We start from the raw sequence: 12,463 nt of genomic DNA on the forward strand, positions 1-12,463 counted from the left end.
CAGAAGTGGGGCTTGGGCTCAAAGCTGAGTCAGAGCCTGGGCTTAGTGTGCAGTGCGGACATGCCCTTTGAGACTGCAAAGGGAACATGGGTCCCTTGACCCCAGCCAATGGAGGGGGGGAAACACCTGATCTTCACAAAATGCAGCTGATTGCACTTGCTGTGATGTGCCACTAGCAGAGAAGACAAATTCAAGCATGCAAGGTGCCATCTCGAGCTGAGCAGCTTGCTGCTCACAAGCAACCAGTTTCAGTGCCGTGTAGCGCTGAAAGCTTTCCAGGGCGCTTGGAAAGGGTCCTGTGGATTTTGTGCTAGAACTAGCCTGTTGTCTCTGAACCAGGCTGCTCTGCTCAAGCTGTCACGTTACATGTGAGGACTTGGGGTCTCCAAGGGGCTGGCTGTGGCGCTGTGTACGATCTGCCAGATCTGTGGAGCAGGTTGCTTAGACCCTGACAGACCACTGCATGCTGCATCCTGCCCTGTCACTCAGTTCACAGGGCAACGATGCCTCCTGAGAGCCGTCATCTGCGTGGACTAGGAGGCTTGTGTCATGATCAAGTATCCTCTGCTGGAACCTGCTCTCTCTGTGGGACACACGGCTTGGATCAGTAAGGAGCATTGCGTACTGGGAGCTGCCCTCTCTCCCAGCTAGGCTGTTTGGGTCACAGCAGAGCACTGCACTGTGGGAGCTGCCCTCTCCTGTATCTGAGCGTGCTGACCTATGGATGAAGCATTGCACCCTGCCATTGCCACGGGCTAGGCTGTTTTGATCACAACGGAACTTAACTGAAGGAGCATTACATTCTGGGATCTGCTGTCTCCTGTTGGTTTCAGAGTAACAGCCGTGTTAGTCTGTATTCGCAAAAAGAAAAGGAGTCCTTGTGGCACCTTAGAGACTGTAGCTCACGAAAGCTCATGCTCAAATAAATTGGTTAGTCTCTAAGGTGCCACAAGGACTCCTTTTCTTTTTGTCTCCTGTTGCACATTTGGAGCTCCCATCCCGCCCAACACAACACCGCCTCCTCACTGAGGCCAGCAGCCATGCGGACTGCACTTCGTTGTTTTAGCATGTCTAGTCCAGATAGTATTTTAGCATGTCTAGCAGAACATGGTACTTCTGTGCATGATCCACAAGCCCATTTGTACCTGCACTTAGCCGTCGAAACTGCCATGTCCAAGAGCTCCATAAAGCCACATAATTAATAGCACTAGTCTGTCACGGGGTGACTGGCTCCTTTAAGGAGAGATGGGGCCCAGCCCCACCTATGGCTAAACAGCTGCCTCCCAGTGAAGGCTGTGAGGCTGGCTGATTGCCTGAGGAATACCTGGTCCTTATAAAGACCAGCAGGAGCACTACAGGGAGTAGAGACTCCTGGGTCAGGACAGGGTCCCACAAGGGCTGAGAGAAGTGAGAGGAAAAAGCCTGTGAGAATTGTAGCCCATGCAGGGCAGAGCAAAAACTTTATTTTTTGTAGGAGGCTGTATGGCCTCATGGTGAGCACACTGAACTGGGGCTCAGGAGACCAGGGGTATGCTCCTTGCTCTGCGGCGAGTCTCCTGGAGGCCCTTGGGTAAATCTCTTCACCTCTATGTGCCACAGTTTCCCCCTGTGTAAAATGAGGATTGGGGTACTCTGCTGTAAAGCACTTTGCACTCAACTAGTGCAAAGCGCTTAAGAGCGAGGTGGTATTATGGTATCTTGCCAAGGCTTTTGGTTTAATCAAGTTATTCTGAGGCAAGTGTCAGAAGCGGTCTGTGGTGTGGTATTGTTCCCTTGTGGGCCACACAGCCTAACTCCTGCCTCTCCTAAAAATTCCCTCCCGGCCTGGTGGCTCCCAGCAGGTCTGTCTTCGTCACATGCTGTCCCTGCCATGTGACCCTTGGGCTCTAAAGCTGGTACCACTGGGGCTGAGACCCAGCCCAGTGTTAAAGCTCAGCCTGTGACACCATCCAGGAAAATTCAGAGCCGTTCCTGTCCTGCTGTCAAACCACAGAATTCTCCATCTCATCACGGCCACCAGAGTGGTTTTCATACATCGTAATGACTTTTGGAATATGAAATCTTTCAAGGTAATGACTTTGCACTTGCATCCCTTTCCACTTGTTCTAAATGGCTTTATAAAGATAGGAGAGCATCATTATCCCCATGTTACAGATGGGGAAACTGAGGCACATAGTGGTTTAATGAATTGCACCAAGTCCCATGGCAAGTCCGCGGTAGAGTCAGGACTCAAACCCACTTCCAGCCGTGTGCTTAGGCCACTCAACCACAGCTGCTCTCATTGTGCCTAAGGCTCAAAAGCCCTGCCACGTGTAGTTTGGAGGCCTTCTAGACTAGTTCCATAGAGCAGTGAGGTCCATGGTAGCTGTGAAGTCATAGGAGGATGTATTCTGGAATGGCAGGAGAGCAGGAGTCAGCTGGCGTGACTGTGCAGCTCTGCAGTGGCATTTAAAAAGGTATGCCTGCGTAGTCCTGTGCTGGATGGCCTTTTCTGCCTCTTTGTCCCTGGAGGGCTGTCACTTGTCATTTCAGTTACCTAATTGTTTGGCCAACTAGTCCAAAGCAGTTTCCTCTCTCGCTTTGAAATGGAGCTGTAGCACTTGGAGTTCGAAAGGTTTAAAGGCTGTCAAGGTTACATGTAAAATTTACAGATTATAAATCACAGCTTTCGATATGGGCATGAACCAAAACTACAGCTCTGTGCCCCCAGCGAACTCTGGTGGATGCAATTTTGTTTTCCATATGATAGGTGGTACCATTTTCCAAGGTTCAATTCCACCCCTCCCCCACACCGAAAAACATCATGGGATTAGAAATCCAAGGGTTTGAAACTCAGTTCCTCTGTTCACGCACTTGAGGCAAAACAGGGTGTGGCAGGGAGAAAGGAAAAGGGGGCAGTAAGTTGTCTTTGTGCTCCCTGTAATGTGTGCTCCGTTTCCCATAGCCCTCTGCAGAGAGAGCAGCCATCTGACCATGCCCCCGATCCATCCCTGACTCACTCTCTACCTCTCCTGGCATGCCCTTGATCAGCCCCCTACACCAGGACCTGGGAGCAAGGCTGGCATAAAGTCTTTACATTAGCTGGGGAGACCCCCCTGAACAGGGATATTATTGGGGGTGGGGGCTGGTTCCATCCCCTGTAAGGTCCCTGTCGATTGCCAGAGTAACCAGGTTCTTGTGAAGTCAGTGGGAGTGTTACTTCTCGAGCCGCCCAAGGCCCAGTTGAGGGGTACGCTGATGTGACAGTGACCTCCAGAAATGACTCCTGCAGGAAGCTTACCATGCTGTAGAATTCTTTTCTCCACTGTGAAGGACTCTTTCTGTGACCTCTGTTCCGTGGTTCTGCATTTTGATGTAAATAATTTTAAAGGATCAAGGAGAGGCTGTCACCAAAGGAACGTGGGGGAATGAGGAACCTGCGTGAGGAGTGAAGGGAGTCACGTTTGGGGATCTGAGAGGAGAACCCTGCCTTATGTGGATGATAAAAAAGGACAAATGAGCTGGAGTTGACAAAAGGAGGAATTTAAAATGGTGAAATTCTAGGTGCTGTCTTGTTTTATGCAAAGAGCCAATATTTATAGAGACTACAACGCAAGAGATTAGAGGCAAAAGTGCAGTTGCAGGTCTGCTGGCAGTGGGAAGAAACAACCAAGGGGAATAGATTATTTTTTATTTGATTTCTTTTGCTGCCTGTGAATGGGATTAGATGCCAAATTAAGCATGAGCAGGAGTTAGCTAGGAGGGGAAGTGTCTCATTGACTTTGAGCTGTTGAAGAATCCGTATTGCCAACTGCACCGGCCAAAAATTAGGAGAGAGGCCCCCCCGCCAAAATCATCAGGTTTAAAAACCTTGATTTTTTTTTCTTGTTTTTTTTATTTTTATGGGGTGCTTGAGTCACATTTTCTCTGCAACGCTAAGGGTTTTTTGTTTGTTTGTTTGTTTGTTTGTTAATTAAATGAAAGATGAGATTTTCACTTATTCACATCACTCCAGGAGCTGGGGCATCAATCATAATGCCAAAGATTGCAAGCTTTAGGAACACTGAAGAATAAGGGCATGTGTTTTTGTCAGACTAATTAAATCATGCCCTTCACATGTGGGTCTCTGCCTCCCCATGGGGTGCGGGACAGCTAGACCTCTACAGCAGTATTCCCTACTTCCTAAAACCCAGGTCCCACAGAGGGCCCTTCCAACGGGGAAGATGGAACAGGCTAGTTTGTTAGCAGCTTTATTACCTATGAATCTCCTCTTTAACTGAATCACTGAGATGTGCATAGATATTATTGGGGGTGTGTGTCATACAAGTACCTAGATAGAATCAGTGAGTGATCTTATCATTGTCTTTCCAAACCTGTGCATTCCCTGCTGTTTGCTACTTGGAGCATCATATCTACAATTTAACCCTGATCATGGACTCAGCTCTGCACTGCTGGACCCCTGGAGCTGTGCAAAATTTCTTTGACTTCAGCTTTGCAAGGGTTCGGGGGTCTTGACGTTGCACGTCACTTTGAAGAATTTGGGCTTTAGATTGCCTTCAGGGCAGGGGTTGTGTGTTTCTCTTCTATCCAGGAACAAGTATTAATAAATCTAAATAATAACAATAACAGCAATCACCATGAAGCCGTGTGGTCAGTATATAGGGCACTGGACTAGGGCGACCTGGGTTCTACCACTGACCTGCGGTGTGACATTGGGCAAGTTTCTGTGCTGCTTCCCCCCACATCTCGGGTCGGCTGGCCTGGGCGTAGACATACCCTCTTTGTCTTGTCGGTCTAGATTGTCAGCTCGTTAGGGAAGGTACTGTGTTTCGGTTTTTTTTAATCCCATTGTGCCTAGTGCAATGTGTCCCTGATCTTGGTTGGAGCCTCTAGGTGCTGTTGTGATCCAAATAATTTCTCTGTTTATTAACAAACAGCCTAAGTCAGTGTAATGCGCAAGACTCACCCAGCGGCGCCTCCTGCTGGCTGTCCGGGAATTAGCTCTTTTTTACCAGCTCCAGAACGCCCTCTGCCAGTGTCCTACCGTTACTGGCGCTTGGGTCCCTCCCCAACCCCCAGTGCCCCTTTATCTGAGAGGGGGGGGTTCTACCCCAGCAGTATCCCCCCACTTCCAGGGTCTCCCTTCCCCAAGGAACCCCCAACCCCCTAATCCCACCTTGCCTCAGCAGCTACTGCCAGTCATCATTTAGCCCCTGCTCCCTGGGACAGACTGCAGTATAAGAGCTAGTCATCATAGGCAAGGGGGTGGGGGTTAGGACCTACTGCACCTTCGCAGCTCCAGAACCTGTTTAGGCCCTGCAGCCTGTGGGGGTTTCCAGACAGGAGCTCCCCAGCTCCTTTTACCTTCCCCCAGCTCTACGCTACTCGGGTAGCTTGCTCAGTCCCCAGGCAGCCAGGTCCTTCCCTCTCTACAGTCAGAGAGAAGCTGCCTGAGGGCCTGGCTCACAGCCTTTTATAGGGCCCAGCTGCACCCTGATTGGGGCGTGGCCCAGCTGTGGCTGCTTCCTCAATCAGCGGAGGCTTGCTGCTTTCCTCAGCAGCAGTCCTCTCGCAGCCTCAGCCCTCTTCCAGGGCTGGTTTCAAGCCCTTTCAGGCCCACCCTGCTACAGTCAGCTTTCACTGAAAGCCAGTTATGTAAACGCGAATGCTCAGAGCAATACCTGAGGATCTTTGGTTCACTGAAGAGAAAATTTTAGAGTTTGGGCTTATTTTCAGATCATACTGGGAAGATGTTTTAAATGTTCTTTTGTAATAAGTTATAATCTTGTAACCATTCCCAACAAGAAAAGATTGGCCATAGACAATTACCGGGTCACACTTTACAAGCATCTTCTTCGAGGTACATGGCACAGTATCATCTTTTATTTTTTTAAAACTGTGTTCCTTAGTAACGTAAAAATACGTAAAGACTACGTTTAAACAAAATCCCTTTGAATTTCTCTTGACCATTTATATGTGTTGACCTGATGAGCCCAAAACAAAAATCCTGTGTCCACCTCTCCAGAATGTAGGGAAGTTCATATCCAAACTTTGCCGCTGGTGACCATTTACTTTGCCTCTGTTCATTTTGTTCCTCTTGGACAATGAAAATACACTCAGCAGTGTCATGGACTTTTCACTTTCTGTTTCTTGGACCTGCTCCGAAGCATATTCAGTGGAAAGTCTCCCATTGATTTCAGTGGGTTTTGGACCAGATTTCTTCCTCCCACAGCTGCCACAATGCCTGTTTAAATCCAGATCAAGACTGTTTTGACTGACATGTTTTAAAAAAACAAAAAACAAAAAAACCCCCCCCATATTAGTGAAAACATTTTTCTTCCTCTGTTGCTTTGTTCAACATCTCTTATTTATAAAAGCTTAAGCCAATTCTGCAGTCTTATCCAGTGATGCAGAACTCTGCTGACTTGATTGGGATGCAGATGAGTCCTTCTAACGGATCAGAGCCTAACGTTCCTTAACAACATTTCTTTTAACAGAAACTGTTATTTGCTATGTGCCAGTATAAACACTACCACTGTCTGAGCAGACGCCTTAAACTTCACATTAACTCATATCTTTATCTTGTCAAAATAATGGGGAACTTCTCAAGATTTAACGATACTACTGAATAATTTATCTCTGCTTCGTATTTATATTGTTACCCTGGAGTTCTATTTAAAATGACTGATTTGGTACCTTTAAAATTGATCGCTTTTCCAATCCCAGATTACCTTTCCTTACTGTCTGGTTAGGGTGAATGTAAAAATATCTGAACCTACCAAGGGAAAAATAAAAGCTTTAACTACCATTTTCTCCTTCCCCTCCAAATAAGTTTCGTGGAAAAAGCTGATACTTATCCTATTTCTTATTAATTATATTTACAGAAATATTCTAGCGCTTCTCTATTGAAGGATTAGTGTTTTTTGACTTCCAATGAACTGATCGCTTCTAGTTTCATAGTTAATTTAAAGAGAATGTACACTGGGGATGACAGATATACATGTTCTGAGGTTAGCTGAGTTTGAAATAGCCATGGTGTATAATGCAGCTCATTCATTAACAAGTTGCATGTCAGGAGAAATAAAGATGAAGTGGAGAAATGATCATATATACATATATATTAGTGCCCAAAGTGTACTAGGCGCTTTATAGATAAAGAAGCCAATAAGGACATTTCCCCAACAACAATCTATTATTATTTACTATTTGTCTTCCAGTGATGCCCAAAAGTTCCCATCAGGGTCAAAGTCCAACTCTGCTGGGCTCTGTACAAACCTATAATCAGACAGCCTCTGTCCCAAAGAGTTTACAGTCCAAGTGCTAGATTGTACCTCTAAGGCACAGCCCTGAGCAGAGGGTGATGTGCAAGATGCATCATCCCTGGTAGGCCTGGTGACTCAGAGAAACCCCTCTGTGTCACAAAATTCTTCCCTTCATTCTACTTGCTCCAGGGCTGTAGTAATTTACCCCTGGCTTAGATCAGCTGGTTGGCTGAGCTGCACTCCATGGTGCATTGTGAGGGGACAGAGCCACGGCTCAGCATCACAGTGGCAGTTTGGTTTAAAAGAACCCAGGCGTCCGGATTTACAGCCCGTTACTCTCAGCACTAGACCATGCGGCTTTTCCGCACTTGGCCCTGTTAAGGTCAAGTATACAGAAGAACTTTGGGAGCAGATTAGAGATGTAGCAGTGGAACGATGGGTTTTGTGGTTAAGGCACTGTACTGAGTCCAATTCCTAGTTCAGCCATAGACTCCCTATATAACCTTGAACAAGTCACCAATAGACTGATGAAAAGCCCTTTGAAATCAATGAAAGAATCCCATTGATTTCAGTGGATTTTGGATTGGACCTTAATCTCCGTTACTCATCTGTAAATAGAGAAGTATAATCATCCCCATCTCAAAGGATAAATTCACTGTTGCTCTGATATTGTAATGATAAAAGCCATAGAAGTACATAGATTAATTACAACAATCAAAATGCAAGGTGACTCAAAAGAGGATCTTTAAAAAGAGCTAGGGAAATGTGTTTACTTGGTCAAAATAGGCCGCTCATTTATTCTCTTTTACTGTCCTGCAGGAAATTTTTGTTACATGATGAATTAGGAAAGGAAGACATTTCATTGTGAGCAATGGAAACTAGGACGTCTTTGATTTCCGCCATGCAAGAGACTCAACATCTATCCCAGGAGAAGGGTCAGAGTCCAGCCAATGGGAACAGAGAACAATTTGATTCAGGTGAGCTCTTGTTTTCCACGTCAGTTTCACTTTAAAGGTTAAGTCAATAAAACAGATTTTCTCGTGCAAGTTGAAATTTTTCAAAATTCAACATTTGAAGATTTGGGGAAAAACCAGCAAAACTTTTGACCAAATGTTTCCTTTGTTTTTTCAACCCTTTGTAAATGTTGGGGGAAGAAAAGCAAAATTTTAAAAATATGTTTGGAAGTTTTTCCTGTATTTGGTTCAGCTAGATTGATCAACGTTTTTTAGACATTTTTTTTGTCTTGTGTGTTTTAATTGAGATTTTTTTTCCCCCACAAAAAACATCCCAGCTACCAGAGCTTGCAACACATTCCTCATATGGTGCTAAGGGGTGTATCTCTACTGCATGCGCTTCTCTTCCTGGGGAGAAGATGAGAGAACAAACGTGTGACCAGTGGTCGTGTGACCAGTGGTCATGTGACCAATAGTCGTGTTGTCTAATGCATTACTGGAAGGTTGCTCGTAGACTATGATGATGAGTGAGGCACAAGGACTTATAGATAAGGTTAATATTTTGTCATAGTTACTTGTAGTAAAAGTCATGTCATAGGCAATAAACAAAAATTTGTTGGAGCCCGTGACCTGTCCATGACTTTTATTAAAAATATCTGTGATAAAATGGGTCTGACCGGGGGATGAGAGCCCAAGACCTGCTATAGGATGGGAGAGGTGGCATCCAGGACCTGTCGCCACCGTGGCTGACAGTTCCGGGGTCCCCCCAGCTGTCTGCAGTGGCTTGGAGTTCTGGGGTCCTCCTGTGGCTGCAGGGGTCCCCCTGACACCCGTGGTGGCTCAGAGCTCCAGGTCCCCTGGTGATGGCTGAGATCTGTGGAGGCCCCTGACTGCGGGAGCTTACAGCTCCAGCCCCGCTGCGCTGGGGCTGAAGCGGAAAATGTCATGGCAGTCTCTGGAAGACACAGAGTTCGTGTCTTCCCCGACCTCGGTGACATAATCTTAGCCTTACAGATTCGATTCAATTCTCTATAAGTATCTTTCATTAAGCTTTGCAAAGTGAGCTCAGAATCTGTGAATACAGCCTCATTTGGGGTGAAACTCCAGTGTGTGCAGAGCACCAGCATGTGGTCTGTGCAGCATTTCAGTTCCACTTGACTACTCAAAATAAGGTTTAAGTGGCACATAGACTTCGTTCTGGCTCTCTGCACAGTGGTGAATCATCCTGAACGGTTTAGTACACGGTCACAGAACTATTAGTACAACTGTTTATATCGCTCTCTTTTTCCAAACTTGGGACGATGAAGGCTGTTTCTTAGGAGTGATGATGGTCTTGCTATTAAGGGACTCAGGACTCCTGGGTTCAGTTGCCAGCTCTGCCACTGGTTCTTCTCTATGACCTTGGTCAGTCGCTACCAGTTAGTGTCTCAATTCCCTGTGTTTTGCTTGCATGTTGTATCCTTTTCTCCCGCCCTGTTCAGGCTGAAAGCTCTGCAGGGCAGGGGTTGTGGATATGTCCACACTGTAGTCAGAGGTGTGACTGCAGCATGTGTAGACGTACTCAGAGCTAGCTTTGATTTTGATAGCTCAAATAAAAAAAGCAGTGGTGTGGCAGCAGCAGCAGGGGTTAGCCAGTCAAGTAAATACTCTGGGTCCCGGCCTCATGCTGCCGAGGCTTAGCTGCTGTTGTTACTTGGGTTAGCTAGATACAAGCTAGTTTAGGTGTGTCTACACATGCTGAAGTCACACCTTTGGTTGTAATGTAAACATACCCATAGTAAAACTATGTGTTTATATCAGTGGTCCCCAAACTGTAGGGGGCACGGAGGAACGTTGGGGCTGGGGGGGGAGGAGAAAGCACACGGAAAGGCAGGAAGGGAGTGCCGTGCGTCCAGCCCTGTTCAGCTCCCAGTCCTACTCTGCCTCCAAGCCCAGCTCCATTTCCAGGCAAGATCCGCCCCACTCCGCCCCCCACTCTGCCAGCCCAGCTTTGCCCTCATTCCCTCTCTGCCCCCCAGACCAGCTCTGCCTCTGGCCCTAGCTCCTCCCCCATCCCCAGCTCTGCCTTCAGCCCAAGCTCCGCTGCTGAGGAAGGCTTGGCTGCATGATAATAGGCAGGGGGAGGCATGGACAGAATCCATTACAGGGGGTGGGGGGGTGCGACTAGAAAAGTTTGCACACCACTGGTTTACGTAGTGCCTAACACACTGGGGCTCAGCTGATGGTAATCCTGGGGCTTCTGTAATCCACACAATAAATAATTACCAGCGTTGTACAGCTCGCCTTTTGCAAACAGATTGATATGTGTGTCTTACATTGTCGTATTCGTCCTGTGGCTGATAACACTAAATCCTTTTCCCAACAATCGGATGTTTCCATGAGGCTGACGGATGATAAAATGATACTGAGTTATAAATGTCAGATGGAGGGTCAGATTTTCAGCTGAGCTCCTTGCCCCGCGAGCTTGCACTGAGAACCTTGAGTGGTCTCAGTGCGGGCTGTTGCGTGCCGAGAATTCTGCAAATCTGGCCCCAAAGGTTCCGCACTCTCCTTGCGCTCCTGCTGAATGAAATGACCATTCCCCCGAGGCTGTACCTCAGAGATGGGCAAACTACGGCCTGCGGGACCGTCCTGTCCGGCCCCTGAGCTCCTGGCCCGTGAGGCTCGCCCCGGACCCTCCCCTGCTGTTCGCCCTCCCCTGCAGCCTCCGCTTACTGCGCCGCCGGCATAATGCTGTGGGTGGCGGAGCTGCGAGCTCCAGGGCAGTGCAGTTGCAGAGCCAGGCCTGACCCAGTGCTCTGTGCTGCACGGCGCGGCTGCCTGTCCTGGTGCAGCTGCGCCGCCAGCCACTGGTGCTCCAGGCAGTGCGATAAGGGGGCGGGGGAGGGGGGGGTTGGATAGAGGGCAGGGGAGTTTGGGGGTGGGGGCGGTCGGGGAATGGTCAGGGGCCAGGGGTGAGGATGGGGGTCGAGGTGGTCAGAGGGTGGGGAATGGGGGGTTGAATGGGAGCAGGGGTCTCGGGGGGGGCAGTCAGGAAGGCGAGTGGGGTTGGATGGGGTGGCGGGGGGAAGTTAGGGGCGGGGTGTCCGGGAGCAGTCAAGGAGAAGGGGTGGTTGGATGGGGCAGGGGTCCTGGTGGGGGCAGTCAGGAAGGAGAGGGGGGTTGGATGGGGCGGCCGCGAGCAGTTAGGGGTGGGGGGTCTGGGGGCAGTCAGGGGACTGAGAGCAGGGGGGTGGATGGGGCAGGGATCCCCGGTGGGCCATCAGGGAATGGGGGTGGTGGTGGTGGATGGGGCAGGAGTCCAGGGGGGGCTGTCAGGGGACGAGAAGCAGGGGAGCGGGGTCAGATAGGGAGTGGCGGCCAGACAGAAAAGGCACAGCCTCCCCTAACTGGCCCTCCATACAATTTCAGAAACCTGATGTGGCTTTCAGGCCAAAAAGTTTGCCCGCCCCCCCGTACATTGTAAGAATTAGGGGAGGAATTTCAGGTGTGCTCAGTGTTGGCCTAACTCTTCTCCCATGAAGCCAATGGACATTTAACCATCGCTCCCTTTGAAGTCAATGATTAAAATTCCATTGGCTTCAAGAAAAGCAGAGTTAAACCAATGGTAAATGCTTTTAAAATCCCCTTCGATACTTTTTTCAGGACTTATTCGATCTCTTCTTTCAGACCATGCTGTTACTGTTCAGTTGTTTACCTTCCCGATAAACCTCTTGAAGAAAAGAATCGATAGCTCTGCGTTATATTTGAAAGGAACTCAAACAGATTTGCCAGTCGTAACTTTATTTTTTTTAATCACATCTGAAAAACCTCGGAAGCCTTTTCTTTATGCATCCAACCTCTGTTTAAAAGTGAAAGCCTCACTGTTCTCTAAGCTTTGAGGCTGCAGTGGATGGGTTATTTTGCTAGGTTTTGAACTCATCTCGCTCATGCATCTTCTTTGCATATCATCTCCAAAGCATCTGGCTTCTGCTACAATGCTTGCATCAAAGATAAGCTCTCCGAGGGCTTCAATCTGCCTGGGACCATGCCCCTCCACTCCCCCTAGTTGTGGGTGTACAGCACTCTGGAGAATAAGATCCTAAGGCTGAGGAGGGCAAACTACGGCCTGCGGGTCACATCCGGCCCATGGGACCATCCTGTCCGGCCCCTGAGCTCCTGGCCTGTGAGGCTCGCCCCCCGGCCTCTTCCCTGCTTTTCCCCCTCCCCCGCAGCGTCCGCTCACTGCACCGCCGGCGTAATGCTGAGGGTAGCGGAGCTGCGAGCTCC

General features: G+C 48.5%; 1 protein-coding gene across 3 annotated transcripts in view; it reads left to right on the forward strand.

Moving 5' to 3' along the window:
* The window catches only part of SFMBT2 (Scm like with four mbt domains 2), a 194,804-nt gene that overhangs the window by 20,151 nt on the left and 162,190 nt on the right, over window positions 1-12,463 (forward strand). For all 3 annotated transcript variants that reach the window (XM_077836919.1, XM_077836910.1, XM_077836926.1), the window contains exon 2: window positions 8,061-8,218. In XM_077836919.1, the coding sequence (XP_077693045.1) occupies window positions 8,113-8,218 (106 nt within the window). In that variant the 5' untranslated portion in view covers window positions 8,061-8,112. The remainder of the gene's footprint in view (window positions 1-8,060; window positions 8,219-12,463) is intronic.

This window comes from Eretmochelys imbricata, chromosome 1 (genome assembly GCF_965152235.1).
Source record: "Eretmochelys imbricata isolate rEreImb1 chromosome 1, rEreImb1.hap1, whole genome shotgun sequence".
In the NCBI taxonomy this organism is placed as follows: domain Eukaryota; kingdom Metazoa; phylum Chordata; order Testudines; family Cheloniidae; genus Eretmochelys; species Eretmochelys imbricata.